The sequence below is a fragment of the Taudactylus pleione genome, unplaced genomic scaffold (genome assembly GCF_031769625.1).
Source record: "Taudactylus pleione unplaced genomic scaffold, aTauple2 ptg000092l, whole genome shotgun sequence".
In the NCBI taxonomy this organism is placed as follows: Eukaryota; Metazoa; Chordata; class Amphibia; order Anura; family Myobatrachidae; genus Taudactylus; species Taudactylus pleione.
The window spans coordinates 16,620,650-16,638,258 of record NW_028284494.1 but is presented as its reverse complement, the minus strand read 5'-3'; the positions used below and the strand labels follow the sequence as shown (position 1 = coordinate 16,638,258).

The following is a 17,609-nucleotide window of genomic DNA, read 5'->3' as shown; positions in this document are numbered from 1 at the left end:
ATGCAAAAAGTCTGTTGGCTGAACTGATAAGCGCAGCCTGTTTTTCTCTTGACACTTGAGTAGCGCGGCAGTAAGTGGCAATGAAAAGTCAATGAAACACTGAATGAAAACGTCTGCTGCGCACTTTCATCTGTGCAGAGTGGAAACCTGATCAAAGATTTACTATGTCACTCCGGCAGCTAGATGTGTCTAAGCTCTACCTAATCATTGTAAATGACTTCTAAATGCCCTGTCTGTTTACCGCAAACTGTAAATACAGATTTATTTCGTACAATTACTATGTAACCGCGACAGGAACCTCTTGTTTAATCTGGGTCTTTCATCATGTTGTGGTGCTCCCACGGTGTTCATTGACTGCAGCTGCTCGTTGCCCCCTTATGGTTTCTGTAGTTCTGCACTGCCTCAGGACCACGTCTTGTTCAGTTTCCAGACACTGTGACACACACACACACGCCCATTCCTCATGGAAGCATGCCAACACAGACATACGGCTGTCATCAATTAGTCATGCCGGTACTTAGCCAAGAAACAGTTCCCATCTGTCAGTAGGACTCTTGTGACTTATGACAGATACCGACACGCAAATGCTTAGTTTCAGATTTGGCCATAGCCATAACACGCTACGCTGTCCTGGACTGCTGTTGTACATTTTGATATCTACAGACCCTACCAGCAGGTTTTGCCGTGAAGGACCTGCTAGGCCTGGCGAAGCTACTGTATGGTTATCGTTACTAGAGTCTAGTGTCCTCCGTCATCTGCGAAAGACTTGCACTGCACCAAATCATTGCCATAAAAAGTGTTTGGTTTGGGGGAACTATAACTTGTTTTATTATTGTCAATTTTCATCTCTATTAAGTAGGTGTTTTTGAAATCTGGAGCCTTGGGAAAGTAGGATGAAAAAAACCTTAAACCCTTAAACTAAAAGTGGTATTTGTGGCATCAGCTTTACGATTGGCACACGGTATCCCGTACAAATGTGGTGTTTACAGATCTCCCAGAGACGTGTATTATTTAATCGTCCAAGCTTCAGAAAGCTGACACGAGAGATCTGTGGTGTGTTTGCAAATCTAGGAAGGTTTTAGTTACATAAACTTGTTATGTTCCTAGTACAGTGGATTTCACAGCAAAATCCTGGGGCTTAACTTTCAGGAAATCACTTGAATATTAAAAGCAGACAAGGAACAGAAATGGGGAGAAGGTAGAAGGTAGACAGTCCTCTTATTCAACAAAAGAACGCTTTGTAAGACCATGCATCATTTTTTGAATTTTTTTTTATTTGTTTATATTTTTAAGATTGATTTTTATTTTAGTTATTTTTTTTAAATTGCACAAACAAATTTTATTTAAATTACTAAAAGCATGATCTCAATTCACTATCTCCAATCTAGTTTTCTTTCTTTCTTTTTCCTAACATTAAGTAGCTATTGAGCTACTTTAATTACCTTTATTTTGTTACGTTGCAGCAGGAAAAGTAAAATGTAACTTGACAAGGGATTATATTAACAATATTCTGCCTGGTAAACAGTGCTTGGAAAAGTGCACCACTCCCTACCATTAGATACACTTGAAATATTGCTGTTAGCATAAAAACAACAGGCTTTATTTTTAACACATATCAAGCAAAGCTCACGCTAATGGGGGGTCCCGATCATTCATACAGGTAAGTGATTTCTACTACAGAAACCAGCTTTTCAAAAGTTGCAAAAATTTGAGATTAAAAGTGAATTGATGCACCTCGGCGGTAATGGCGTGTATATGAAAATGATCACCAAATACTACATTCTTTGGGGTCAGTCACTTATAAATTCAGCTTAGTATATTTTACACACGATGCTTTAAATTCCGGAAAATGCATCCAGAAAACTGTAGCGGGCATTCTGGATAAGCGCTCCCATCTGTTTTATAATTCATTCAAAATAGCAGCGTTGCAGCATAGCGCTCACATTTACAATATTTATTTTTATTCATCTGTTTAATCAAAGTGATGCTCCATTAAGTAATGAAATTATCACAAAAAAAATCTTAGTTCATCACTTCCCATTAGAATTTGGGGTAGGGCTCTTTTGTTTACTCCCTAGCACTTTGGGCAGTAACTAGGGTATTGCGACCAGTGCCATGGCACAGGGCACCGCAGGGCAGGGGGTGCTGTTTGGGCCTGTCAATCTTCTGTTTATTCTCATTCTCACTTGTAGCCTCCTCTTCATTTTATCCCCAGCATCTCCTGGCCTCCCCTATGTTTTCCCTGGCCCTTCCCCATGAGGCCATTCCCCTTTTTCAGGTGTTATCTCCCTATTTAAAAAAAGAAAAAGGGGGGGGGGGGGGGGGAGCCAATGCTCTTTCTGGCACAGGGCACCAAAAAGTCTAGTTTTGGCTCTGCTAGCACTATTCATGCCTTCCGTGCCGATCTCCCTTGACTCCTTGTCCTCTTCAACAACTCTGATAGTGTTTTGTTCTCCTGCACGTTTGGTACAGGAGAGCTGTTGTCTAATCCCCTACCACTCATCACTGCCTGCTCCCACTAGCGAGTGGTCCTACCCTTGATCTTGTCTTTACCCATCTTTTTCTTTTTTTTTAATATAAATATTTCACTGAAAGGCAGTGTAATCTGAAAGGGTGTAAATGATAACAATAAAGGCTATGTGTTATAAAAGGTCGACAATAAATAGGTTGACAGTCAATAGGTCGACACCAAATTGTCGACATGCAATAGGTCAACAGGTACAAATGGTCAAAGCTTTTTTTCTTTTTTAATTTAACCCTAATTCTAAACCTCCCCAAAGTGCTTAACCCTCTCCCTAGTGCCTAAGCCTAAACGTCCCCTCCGGCAGCCCAACCCTAATCCTCCCCCAAATGCCTAACCCTGTCGACCTTTTGCACGTTGACTATTTGTCAGACTTTTTACCGTCGATCTTCTATCCGGATACCACACCAGCCAATGTCCCGCTGAATGGAACAAATCACTACAGATTGTATAGATTCACAGTGTTTCATGGTAAAAGTAATGCCATTTGAAATTATTTTGTACCCCCTCCTGACTGATACGATTTTGTAGATATTTGTGGGCCGGGGCCGTCCCAGTAGGACGCAACAAAGGAAGCTGCAAGGAAGACCCATTACGAAAGCGTGTGCACTCTTAGGGCATTTCTATTGTCTGTTTGTCACTTGCATTTTTTTTTGTTTCAAAAGGGTGTGTAGACTTTACTGTATCTGCCATACTGGTAGGTTAGATGTGCTTTATATTCCACACTGTGTATTCCCCTTATGGTCCTGCCAACCTGAATTTGTATGTGGGTGACATGTTTTTTATTTTTATCCTTTACTCCGCATCCTTCCTGCCTAAAAAAAAAAAAATATCTATATATATATCTATCTATCTATATATCCTTCATGTGCTCAAAATACATCTCAACTTCTTATACGCTAGGACTTCTTGAAAAATGACATTTCTCCAAACACGTCCAGCACATCCTCCTAAAGCTTTCGCCCTTGTCTACGAGAGCCCAAAAGGCAGACGAGCCTCTAAGCCTTCTCCATGATCACAACATATGCCAAATGATTTATGTCATCTACAACTGCCTTTTTCAGAGTTCATTAAGAATAAAAAGTACAAAGTCTTAATGTGATCCAGATTTAGGAAACTGAAAACCAGACGCCAAGTTGTACCAACCTCACACATTGCCATTAACATCACTTTATATACACGTGTGTGTCGCTCTCTCTCTCAATAGAGATATCATTTTGACCATGATCGTATCGTGTTTTTAGCTAAGCATCACTTTTTCCCCAGATTCCCTGTCTTCCTGCTAGATAAGGAGAGAGAAAGAGAATAATACATTGGGTCTGTTACCTGAAAAGCTCGGGTCTATCTTTCCCCACACTGCCCCTGACATTCTATTTTAAATTAAATTACACTTTGCTAAACATTTTTACACTTTGTCAATACATTGTTTATCGGCGCTTTCGATAGTGATTGTGGACCATGCATAACATTATTGAAAAACACCAATTCTATTGTGAAGTGGTGAACTTTTGGATACTGTGGAGTAAATGTACTAAAGCGAGAGTTTTTAGAAGTGGAGATGTTGCCCATAGCAACCAATCAGATTCTAGCTATTATCTTCTAGAAGGTGCTGGGTAAATGTTAAGTTTAATCTGATAGGTTGCTATGGGCAACATCTCCACTTCTAAAAACTGTCACTTTAGTAAATACACCTCCGTGTGTCTGTAGATCTAAAATGACCCAGTTTTCAAGTGGTTGTTGGGGGATGTTTCAATATTTCCGTTCTCTTATCATCAATCAATGATGAAGGTGGGAGATGCTAACTGCGATTGTGTACAGGAAGATGTTCTCTTGCGGTGGACAGCGCACGGCCAGCGGTTTAAACCACCGTTTCCTTTCACATGCCCACACTGGTGACGCAATTAGGCCATAGAGGTGAGCGGCATGCCTCTCTACTGACACAATGCTCAGGGCGGCAGATAGTGTCCTGAATGGCTGCGAGATGGACATCCATTAAACTCATTTCCAGCCTTTACTGTGTTTGTTGAAGGCTGCAAACTCTGGCCATAGTTTATGCGGACACCATATGACAACGATGTTTCTCCAAATGTCGTTGTCGTTGGGCAAGTTGTAGTCTGGAGTGATTTAGCGTAGACCTCATGCAGAGCAATTAACAGTGTGAGGCCTTTAGTAGTTGTAATACGGCACTGTGTTGCTAATTATGCACACATTTAAACAATTGCTTTCTAGAATACTCTTGTGAATCATAAATGTGTACATATTTGTTTAATTTGAGTTTTTCACTTTTTTTTTTGTTAATTTAATTTCTTTTCCACGGTTTAATAGAGCAAAATAACTGTCATTATTGCTGCAAGATCACTGAAAAGGACAGATTACCAGGTTATTTAATACAGGGTAAGGTACGTTTAGCTTAGACCTTTACCGAGGGTTGCAGTTGGAAGAACAGGCCACCTCTATGATTTGGCTTCACCCGGCAGATGATAGAGGTCCACCCTTGCCCAATGCTCGATGATGAGCTTCCTCATGCACGTGGCAAGCAGAACATCGACTTTCGCAGATTAATCTCCTGTCCACGCTGGAGAGAAAAAGTTGAATTTCACTATATGGGGAACACAGTTTAGCTGCGGCAGTTGTCCAATCATCTGCTTTGGACATGTATCATATTTACAAGGCCTCTGTATCCTCCAATCTGACCTTCACCGTTTCACTACAGTAAAAAAAGGATAGGTGCCCATTACCACAGTTTACTTTGTTGAAACCATATTGGAACCCTGTCCAACACAAGTGCCCCATCAAAGTGTTTTTAAGGCCTAATGCTGTAGAAATAAAGGAATAATGTCTGCAGTTCACCATATTAGTTGGTAGATATGAATTTTTTTGAGGGGATATAATGTAAAACCTTTGCATAATGTGAATTTGTAACATGACATTTTAACCATTTTAGTACCTTACTAGAAAGAGCCACGTGCATTTTTGTCTTTATCGTACTAGAACCACAGAGGTTCATTTTGAAATGAAGATGATCTGTTTTATTTCTCGTACTCTCTCACCTTGTCTGGGGAATCACCTAATCCTTCAGGCTGTCTATAAATCCCATATTCCTGATCCTGTGCAGACTTCATACATTCTGTCCTCTGTCCTTCCCACGATATTGTTTGGAATCAGAAAATACAGCATCTTACACAGGATTCCTAGCTGTAGGTTGCATCAGGTTCAGACCCTATAAAGCCGGTGCTCTGACAATGGGGTTCACAGATTTTCGTCCTGGGGTGAGTTTGATATTTGTATTGAGACATCCAACATCACACCCTACCCTGTCTGACGGTGTCAGATGCTGCCATGACTATCCAAGAATATACTACTTTCCAATCCTGTACCCCCTGCTCAGATTCATTTCTGTTTCCCTGACCTCCGTAATGTCATAAACGAACATCAAAGCTGTTATGTGTGTGTTACATTGAGGTAATATCATTTAAAATTCCACTAACGCTATACGTGATTATCCTTTTGCATCTAGCTTAAATGAATGTTTACGTTTTAGTGTTTGCTGTTGGAGTTGCAGCCTAGATTCTCATGCATGTTGAATAAGGACACCAGTACATGTCAAGGGTATTACTCATCACATCTCGTCCTCTCTTTGATCCACCAACACCAGATAAAAATATGAGGCTTATTATCCACTCAGTCTGCTTCAGGTGGAAGGAGCTGGACCAGACGGCAGATATTGCTCCTCCTGTAATGTATCTGTACGTCATCCAGTTGTGTAGAGCTGCGTAATGGATAGATCTATATTAAACGCTTACTGGAAATGGCTTCTGAGAGGATTTGGCAGTCACGGATGAGCCAAATAAGACCCCCATTGTTACGCCTTCATTTATTAACATAATGTGCTATGTAGTGAGAGTCAGTTTCCCAATATTTTGTCCCGCAGGTCTGTTCTGTTGTCCCATAATCCATAATATTCTCCCAGGATGAAAGCAGAAGGATGCCAGATGTTTCAGCAATTTAATCCTGAATAATAGGAAGCCATATCTATTCCGCATTTTTCTCTTGGTGGGATTATTTACACTTGATAGAATATTTTCTTAGAAGTTATTTGAGGAGCATTGTAATAATGACTTCAGACTGTGTACTCTGGTTGGACATGTACAGCTATAGATTGAGATGTGCAGCGGAATATTGGACTTTGGGCCTGATTCAGCTCGGATCGCAGTTGCTGATAGGCACGTAATCGGCTGATTGCTGCATTTAGCGCATGCATCGCAGTGCGCAAAATAGCGAATACGATCGGGACTGCGATCACAGAGGCTATGCAGACCCATCACAGAGTGATTGACGGGAAGTGCTGTTTGTGGGTGGTGACGTGGAGGGGTGGTCGGGCGAACGCAGGCATGCTGATTCAAGGGTGTGCATAAATTATCCACTGTGAAACCATACGAAGTGTGAGGTCTCCTAGCATGCATGGCTGTTAGCAATTCCTGAGTAACGTCAGGGCTTGTGCAAGTTTGCGTATGGGTCCGATGGTTTCGCTATTCTGCTAAGTATTACGGATGTGCGTATAGTAAAGTGGGCGTCCTTATGTGATGCTGAGATTGCAATCGTAGTGGTTTGACTTGCTATCGCAGTTGAACTGCGTGCGTACACAGTATTGCGATCCAAGCTGAATCAGGCCCTATACTAAAAAGTTTTCAGACATTGGGGTAAATGTAATAGGGTGCGGCAGGGGCGTTTCTAGAGAGGAGGGGGCCCCCTCCTCTCCGCCCGGCAGCGCACTGAGCTGTGCGCGGCCAGCGCCGGAGTTATAGAGTCTGGGCACTAGAGTTTGCCCAGAGTCTATAATATATGCACAGGTTACCGGGAAAATGGCCGCGGTGGCCATTTTCCCTGTACTGCGCATGCGCAAACGATGGGAAAATGGCCGCCGCGGCCATTTTCCAGTCGTTTTACAGCGCTGGACCCCGGCACCGACGTGGGACTCCGGAGAGGTAAGTAATATTATGGGTGCAGGGTGTGCAGTGCGGGGCCCCCCTGGACCCAGGGGCCCGTGTTCCCCGCACACCCTGCACCCATTATAGATACGACCTGGGGTGCGGAGTTCAGACATCGGTGAGTCCCGTGCAAGAAGGCCCGATGTTTTAAAGTAGTAGTTATGTCACAGGCAAAAAAGGATTACATTTACCCCATTGTATCGAAACACATAATGGTTCTGTCTAGGCTAAAAGATAAAATCATATATGTATTACATTTGGATCCCTATCACACCCATGAAGCTTGGGAGCATTAGACGAGATATATAAAAGCATTTGTTCTTAATTCTCCATTGGTTGAGTGACAAAGTGCATGACTAAACAAATGATGGTACTCCCTCATCTCACCACAGCAAGTACCTGCCTTGCATAAATATATTCAAATATATTGTTATTTCATTTGTGTTTAGTTTAAATGGGAAATCCCTTGCCTCTATCACCTATGCATTCTCAGGGGGAGGGGGTAGCCATTTTGTGGATTGAGTTCCCATTTGTGAGGATGCATCTCTATCAATTCACTAATAATGAAGAACATCACTGGCTGAGTCCACAAAATGGCTGCCTCAATTAAAGTATGGTGGTAGGCTAGCCTTATGTTTTATATACTCAAAAAATAATTACCTCTTTCTTAAGCAACAGATGTGTCCTCAAACACTTAGCCTCAATACTGGCGTAAGTGAACCACGCTTAGTGGTATAGCATCTTTTTGTGTGTGTTTTTTGATCATAAATGTCTAAGTCGCAATCGGATGCGACAAACCGCTTCACGAGACTGCGCTGATTCATTTGATATGTGACACTTGTATATCTGAGTGCTACGGAGTCTGAATCAAATGTATATGAAGCAAAACGGAACTTTGTGTTGAAAAAAGCTGCATCGTAGCACTTTGTATACAGATTCAGACGCTCTGTGCAAGTCGAGTCGTGCGGCATCCGGCATGCCAAGAAGGGCTGTTTGGCGTGACTGTGGCAATAGAGAGGACACATCTGTACTTAGAGTAGCTAAGTTGCGTAAAGCTTGGCTATGTAATAGTGTTAACTGTAGGTCCGGCGGCAGGCAGGGCGCCGGGCCTAGAGCTAGGGCACATCGGCGCACGCACGCCTCACTCTTGGGGGATTACCCGACACTTACGGACATGCCAGGCAGCCCCCAAGAGCCGCGGTCACTGTGAGTGGATGACCGGCGTCCATTCACCAGCGGTGACCGATGCTCTGCCGTTTTCCCCACCCACGGGACACTGCAGCCCATGGGTGGAGGACAGAACCCGGAGGCTGTTTCAGCAGGGCGCCGCGCTGGAGAGCAGGGTAATTTCTGCCCTTCAGAAATAGGGCAAGGTGCGGCGCCCTGCTGAAACAGCCTAGCGGGAATGCTATGGAAGTATTCCTTTTTGAGGTCTCCTATGTAGTTAAGTTAGATGCCCTTAAAGGCCCTTACTTAACGGAGTTTCGAGCATCTGGGCCATTGTTTGCAAGTATTTGGTCACTGTTCATTTGGCTTTATATTTTACCACACACCACATGTCCTGCTCAAGAATGCCATATAAAAACACAACTATTAGTTCCACATACTTTGGCACTCTTCTTTATGAAAACATATTCTATGGTTTCAATAGCCGTTACTTTCTTTTTAGCTGCTCTAAACATAATTGATCGTTGTCTTTTAGCTTTGTCAAAGTATTGTTTTAGATTTAGTTCTCTGCAGATATACTTTGTAGTTAAATCATGCAACACATTGGCCAGTTGCAGAATTGTGTTCGACCTATTAAAATGTAATAATTAATCCTAAATACATTTTGATGGCTAAATGTCACAATCCACCATTAAAACAGCTAATGTATAATTTACTTTACTTTTTTTTGTTTTGTTTTTCCTTTTAATTTTTGTTTAAATTAAATCCATGGAATATTTCATCAATGCACGTTCTGAAAGAATTGTTTTGTATGAAAAAAAAACAATACGAAGAGAAACACTTTATAGCAAAACTTTACAGTCCCGTGACTGTAGCGACATTGTTATAATAGCATGAAACTGTATGAAAATATAAACACTTTGTGGGTCTGGAGATTTAGAACTTAGAATTTCAAACATTAATGAACTGAATATATTTCGCACAAAGAACAGATTTTTACAAAATATTGTGAGCGTAGTGGATATCTGTGATGATCAGCCGTTTTGGTATAATTGGGGTTTCTTCTTCCCAGCAATTTAATAGACATCGAGCTATCACCAAAGTGCTCAATTTAAGTTTTCCATCTGTGATTAGTGAGCAATCAGACAGTCTACTGTTCCATCAAAGTGCCTGGGTCTAGCATGGTGGAAGATGCACGACCTGTGTTAATTCGGGGTATAGCTCTGTAACCGGACTGTGTGGAGTGACGTGTATTGGACACAACCCTAGCCTGTTCATGAAGCACATCTGTAGTAGAAACCCATTACAAAGTCCTCTCCAGGTGGTACAGCTGCCCCATCCTCCTGGCCTTTCCAGCACTTGCTGGAGATGGCTCACTGCTATGGCAATACCTCTGAATATTTGGTGGGAGTTCTCTGCTCTTCTTGCCTTCTGAGAGGCTTTAATTGCTACAGTACTTCCAATTTTAATCGTACAAGCAGATTACCCACTTTCCAGAGTTTCCGGCTGCTGAATCCTAGCAATATACCATTGGCTGTATATAAGAAGTGATTGCTACTACACCACCTCAGTGATACCAGTCTACTGGCGCTCCCCTAAACCATCCACCATGGCAGAATGGTTCTCTATGCTTGACTGCTGTATAAGCATGGACAACCTCATTCTCTCATCCACTGAGAAGATTCAGAAATGCAATGTGGTTTGGTTCAGGTGGCTGGTATTCAGAGAATTGGGACAATATGTGCTCTGGGATCTAATTCTTATTATCTGACACATCTGACTAAACTTTAGCAGACCTTCCATCTCAGTCTCTCAGTTATCAATGACTCGTGCTCTTCAAAGGTGTTTGGCATTCCCAGAATTTTTTCCATGCCTTCCATCTCCCCTCCACCCCCCCACCCCCAATTTTTTTTCTAGTAACTTTTTATTAGGCTTATATAATTCTACTGGAGAACAATTGAGGCTGGTGGTGCTTGGAATTTTCCTGATGTTGTGTTCAGCTTTTTGTCTGATTCCTCTGAGGCCCCTGTACACATGACGCGTCATATCATTTCTGAAGCTTTGTTATGGTGTGTTTTCTGGTGTTTCAGATAAAAATTTCAAAACTAATATATTTTCAAGTCGTATCAATCTTGGGTAAAAAGAAGCTTATTTTCAGTCGAAATCCTTTAAGTTGACTTCTTCAATACCTACTGAGAGCCTGGCGACTAAAGAGTTGCCGTTAGTGTCCGTACTGTCTTCATTAATCAATCAACGCACTTTTTCTGTTCTCTCTCTCTCTCTTTCTCTCTCTCTTTCTCTCTCTTTCTCTCTCTCTCTCTCTCATTTTTATATTTATATAGATAGATAGATAGATATATATATATATATATATATATATACATTTTTTACAGTGCTATTTTTCATCACAAACTCTGTTCCTGAACCTCTCATTAACTGTGATGTAATGTCCTGGGTCAAAATTAATTTTCCATAAGATACTGTTTATTTTAAAGTCCCTTTTAATTGCCTTCTTTTCTAAATATGGATACCCTCAAAATGTGGACTGTAATGGTGTAGTTTGGGTACCTCTGTCTTAGAGACCTATATATATGGTAACCATACTGCCAGTGGTGGCCATTGTATGTACCCTAGTGATAACTCCCATTCACTAGACTGTAAGCTTTGTCTGACGGGCAGGGTTCTTCGTACCTGTTGTTTGCTGACATATTCTGTCATTGTTATGTATCGTTCTTGCATTATGTTGGTGCTTTATATATATATATATATATATATATATATATATATATATACTGCCTCACAGCACTGAGGTCGTGGGTTCGATTCCAACCACTGCTTTACCTGTGTGGAGTTTGTATATTCTCCCTGTGCTTGCGTGGGTTTCCTCCGGGTACTCCGGTTTTCTCCCACACTCCATAAAAAATATACTGGTAGGTTAATTGGCTCCCAACACAAAAATAAATAAATAACCCTAGTGTGTATGTGTGCGCGGATGTGGTAGGGAATATAGAGTGTAAGCTCCACTGGGGCAGGGACTGATGTGAATGGACAAATATTCTCTGTGAAGCGCTGCGGAATATGTGTGCACTATATAAATAACTGGTAATAAATAAATATATTATATATATATATATATATATAACGAAGAGGCATTAAATCTTTGATCGCTAATATGCTGCTATTTGTGATTTTCTAGGTTCGGTATCCACCCAGTAGCAGGACGTATGCCTGGTCAGCTGAACGTACTATTGGCCGAAGCTGGTGTGCCATATGATATTGTGCTGGAGATGGATGAGATCAATGAAGATTTCCCTGGTAAGAGGGATTACAATCCTGATCATGAACATTGAATTCTGTGGCAATAGTTTCATAGAATCAGTCAGCCCTGACTTGTGATGTTTTTTTTTTAGTTTAGCAAAGGAAATAATGGGAAAGTTAAAGCTGAGGTTTAATCTGAGCTAAAGCTTGTTTAATCCATAATGATGTATGGGATAAGCAATTTGTTAAATTTTTTGATACCAATAATAAATGCGGCTTCCCTTGTTATCTAGAAACTGATCTGGTCCTTGTGATTGGTGCCAATGACACGGTGAACTCGGCTGCTCAAGAGGATCCCAATTCTATCATTGCTGGCATGCCCGTTCTGGAAGTGTGGAAATCTAAGCAGGTACGGACCTTAGTTACAGCCATTGCTAGTGCGACCCCTTAGAAAGCACTGCGCAGAATATAATGCCAGTTACTTTTAGTAATTTTGTGTCTGGCAAATATAGAAAACTTAAGTGTTATTTTTATTTTATATAAGCCACTATGTGAATTTTGCGTATTGGCATATACATGTCTTCTTTTTCTGTGCTCCTCAGCTACCTACTGATAGAATATGACCATTGACTACTGTCATTGCTGCTGGATAGTTTTGAGTCCAGTGCAGAAAGCACAGCAGATGACTGAAAGTCGCATAACGGCAGCAAGACGCACCTCACTGCCTTCCCTAGTGTCCCCCTAGCTGCTACACCGGGAGAATTCGTTTTGGGTCTCTTGCCATTTAAATAGAGCAAATTGTTCTCCTTGCACTATAATTATAGGTTGAACCAGGTATTTTGCTACAAGCTGATGTGTACGTCTTACTTACAGGTCATTGTAATGAAGAGGTCTCTTGGTGTTGGATACGCTGCCGTCGACAATCCCATCTTCTACAAACCCAACACTTCCATGCTTTTAGGGGATGCCAAGAAGACGTGTGACGCTCTGCAGTCTAAAGTGCGGGAGGCCTTGCAAAACTAGAGGCTCCCAGCGGATTTTATATAAACACTCTACCGGGCAGTGTTGACCATTCTGAAATAAAGCCCAATTTTTATGCTAGAACTTGTTCGCTTTAAACGAAGACCGGTATTACATGACTGAGACAAACCGATTATGGGATCTGGTATTATGAGCCATTGATGCCAGTGTTTGCATGAGTCTGTTCAACAGAAGAAATACTGTACATGAAAGCAATTTAATGTTTTATATATTTCTAAGTACCTGTAGTATACGGCCTTTCTTAACTACTACAGTGCATTGAAGATTGATAATGTGAAGTTTAGAGTAACTATTTTGTTACCCTTCCTATCTCAGTGAATTCTGCATTTCGTCAAACTGAAATGGTCCCAGTAATGATATATTCAATGACACAAGATGTTTCCCTTGTGTTGGCGAGATTGGCATCTGAAAAGCTAGAACCAATCTGTAGCCAGTTGGCTTATTAAAATGTTAGCTGTACCTAAACAAAACTGTAGCTAATCGCATTTTTCAGGTCTAGACAATTAAGCTTCGGAACGTTCAGAGAGTTGGCCCCAAACTGTAGCTAATCAATGCATTTGAATGTTCACAGGGCTAGACCCAACATGTAGCCAATCAGATCACTGCCACCTTCACGGTGAAGCTGCAGCTCAGCGGTTCCCAAGTTGTGACTCATCTGCACGTTGTTCATTCTTCATGGTGCACCATGTGTTAAATAATGTTGAAATAAACAAAGCTCATGAAGAAATAGGTGCTAATTAAAAAAAATAAAAGCAATTTTTAGTTTTCCAATGTTAATTGATAATAGCCATGAATCCTTCAAACACGATTCCATCGAATAATTGTAATCTCTTAGTAAGCATTTTAGGATAAACTACTTTTCTAGTGACTTATCCAGCCTATTACGGTGACGATCAAATGCATCCCACCTGATACACAGGTTAATAATCACTGCTGTTGCCAATTAGAGCATTCACGGGGGACAAACCAACCTGTAGCCAATCGGAGCATTGCAACAAAGAAGACATGCAGTCAAGTAGATCATTACAGTATTCAGGGGTTTTAAGCACTAGAGCCAATCAGAGCATTAGATAATGCACACAAATGTTAACGCTGTCACAGAAACGGTAATACAAACTGTGAAATATGCCAGGACCACGCCCATGCATCCCACTTCTAACACCAATATATTATGTTCGGAGTGTACCAGTGTGGTACATTGCTGGTGACAAGGTGAAGCGTGTGACCCTAGTTTTTGTGAATTGTAAACAAGTAACATTTTTGTTAAATTCTGAAAGCAGTTTGAAAATTCAGAGTGAATGGTTTGTGGCATGCACAAGAATAATAAAATGTACTGTTCTTTATTGAAAGATTGACAGAGAATGTGACTATAGGACAACTGTAGCAGCACAAACTACTTTTTGTAATATACTGATTTAACATTATAAAATCTAGACGCAGATTTATAGCTCTAAAATTATGAGATGAACTAGAACAGTCATCTCTTATACAGAATCGTCAGCATTAATCACTAATCGGAGTGTCATTGGATTTGTGTTGGTAAATGACTTCAACATAAACTATTCCGTTCATCATTTTCATTTATTTATTTAAGTAAAGATCCATTCATATCGAGTTGGTCATGTTAAGGATATCTAATATGGAAGCTGCTTTCAATATTCATATACAGAACGTTTCTTAGCTCACCTGCTGCCTTAGTAACAGTAATCTTAGAGTGGAGACAATTCATCAGAGATACTAATATATATATAGTTAGTAAGAGGGTGCCCTGAAATCTTGGCCTGATGATTGTTTCCTGTGGGATGACGTAAAAATCTATAGAGAAGGATGTAGGGAACAGCATGCAAGTTGTTTACGTCTAAGGTCATGTAACATTATGTGACCGACTGTTCCCTCAGAATTCTTCTACAAATTTCCAAATCTCAGGTTATCCTCTAGCAATATCTATGGATTGGAAATGTGTACATTAAATAAAGAGGAAAGTTAAGTTTCAAAGTATGCATGCAATCTACACACAGTGAGAACAGCCATTTTGTGGGTCAATCTAATATACGTGACACTGATACATAACTATTTGTGTCTCTCAGAGATCCCTAGTAAATAAAATTGTGCAGTGATGACGCCAGTCCTCCCTCCACCCCCAACCCCGTGAAAGGCTGCATTCTCATGAATATTGGCTCAGCCCACAAAATGGCTGCCTTCTCCATGATCGCAACCGATGGCATTTTAAGGGCATTTATCTTCCAGTTCTTGTCGTCGTTCTCCATAACTATAGATCATATAACGGGGTTTGTGATTTTTAGATTTGTTCTTGTGTACAGATCTCATTAGCTGAAAACACATTTGGTCTCCATATTATCTGGCTGATTTGTCCTTTGTGTCAGTCCTCTCCCAGTTTATTTCAGAATAACAGACTCTAATTCACCTTGGCTTTGTGTATGACATTAGGAGTTTTTCTTTTGAAGTGATACAGGTTCATATTGGTAGATCATGATGATAAACTGACGTGACACCGGACCCACAATTTTATTTTTTATTTTATTGTGAAAATTCCTCTAGCACTAAATAAGTTAATTTTCAGCTGTACCATCTTAAAATCCATTAAACAAGTTAACTTAAATGGTTGGTTGCTGTCCTGTTTTCTGTCATTGTAAAGGAAGAAATGGTGCCCGTCTGTGCGTGAACCTTAACAGATCTAAAGTGCCAATTTGTTTTTATTTGAATTTGTTTCATTACATTTAAATTTATACAAAATTCATTTATGCGTAATGTTTGTTCATTTCGATGGTCTTACACAACCAGTGAGTTTATCACATGCTCCCTGGCAGGTTGCCATCACTGGATTGCCACATTGACGATCGGGAGCTGTTTTTTATCCTGATGCACAGGGCCAGATTAACAATGAAGTGGATGGAGCTACAGCTCCAGGCCTCTACATTAAAATAGACCCATCATCATGACCGCATGGTGAAGACCAGCTGCCTAGCTGGCCATGCAGTTGGACATAAATCAATGGTATTAAAATTGTATTTATATTTTGAACAAAAAATAATGTACATTTTCTACTTATACATATTTAGGGAGACAGTGGGGCTGATAGTGTAGGGGTGTACATGCCCACACATCGCTGGCCACACCCACATGTCACTGGCCACACCCACACATCGCTGGCCACACCCACACAGCACTGATCACATCTCCACTTCTCACAATAAGCCCTGGATCATTTACAGCCCCAGGCCCACGTGGCCCTCAATCTAGCTCTGCTGACACGCCAAAAACCCAAAGTGAGCGTATCCATGTTTCTAACGTAGAAGATGCTCCCACGTGTGATTGTGGAACAGAAGAATAATGCACCTTCTGATGGTTTCTCACATTTGACACAAATTAAAAACCAATATTATATAGAGCTTAATTAAGTAAAATTGCAAATCTGCTTCTGGCTGCATATCCTTGTGTAGTACACTTGGCTGTGTGTGTGTATTTATATATTATCTATATATCCTGATCCTGAATTATACATCCACCTACTGTTGTCCTTTGCTGCTGATGGAGTTTTTATTCCCTCAAGAGCTTAAAAGCTGACATTACCTTAGACCAGTGCTTCCCAAGGCACCCTGGTGTTCCGCAAGGCTCCTGCAGGGGTGCCACAGGTTGGTGGGCCAGGACGAAATCAAATTATTTCTGGTCAATGTGATGGGAAAAACTAGTGCTGGCGGCTGACTATCCTAAAATATGTGGGCAAGCAAAAGCGCAACCCTGTACTAGTAGTAGGGAATGTAGATTGTAAGCCCACCGGGGCAGGGACTGATGTGAATGGCCAAATCTTCTCTGTAAACCGCTGCAGAATATTTGTGCGCTATATGAATAACTGCCAATACATAATGGTAATAAATAACCCTGTCGGTCACCAAATAACTGAGCTTAAGGGTGACTGGTAAGCACAAATGACAATTTAATATTGGTTGCTGTATTTCTCATTAAACCTTTGGCTAGGGGTAAAGTGAAAACAAATACTGATACTCTAGGGCACCATGATTCAAGAAAGTTGGGGAACTCCAGCCTTAGACACAGTTGCTATGAAATTTCCACAGTCTGGATTTCGCTGTCGGGATTTTGACCCACCGGCATTATCAGCGCCGGGATCGCGTACCCAATCCCTATGGATCTCCTGCTCAACATCCCTGTTTCAAATTCACTTTGCTATCCTGTTGCAGCGTTTTTAGCCATAATTATAGACAACAAGGGCCATGAAGCACTTTTATATACCACCGCAACGTAGGTTAGCCGCGGGGGTTGGAGGGAGGGTAAGGTTTAGGGACTCCTGAAGGGACTTAGGGCTAGGCACCCCCCCTGGGAGGGCTAGGCTAGGGGAAGGGGGGGTTAGCGTCAGGCACCCCCGGGGGGAGGTTAGGGCTAAGGCACCCATACATCAGCAATTGATTGCAGCAATCCTGCAATTTGCAATCGATTGTGTATAAAAAATCTTTCCCTTTTTCAATCGATTGTGGTAATCTGCAATCGATTGACAAAGGGAAAGATTTTTATACACAATCGCTTGCAGAATTGCTGCAATCAATTGCTGATGTATGGGGGCCTTCAGGCACCTCCCCCCCCCCCCCCCTGGGAGGGTT

The 17,609-nt window shown here is 41.3% G+C and overlaps 1 protein-coding gene across 1 annotated transcript in view; it reads left to right on the top strand.

The window, feature by feature from the left end:
* The window catches only part of NNT (nicotinamide nucleotide transhydrogenase), a 120,058-nt gene extending 104,463 nt beyond the window's left edge, over nt 1–15,595 (top strand). Inside the window, exons 20-22 of the mRNA XM_088469433.1 lie at nt 11,873–11,991; nt 12,228–12,343; nt 12,808–15,595. Of these exons, the coding sequence (XP_088325559.1) occupies nt 11,873–11,991; nt 12,228–12,343; nt 12,808–12,957 (385 nt within the window). The 3' untranslated portion in view covers nt 12,958–15,595. The remainder of the gene's footprint in view (nt 1–11,872; nt 11,992–12,227; nt 12,344–12,807) is intronic.
* The last annotated feature ends 2,014 nt before the right edge of the window (nt 15,596–17,609 follow it).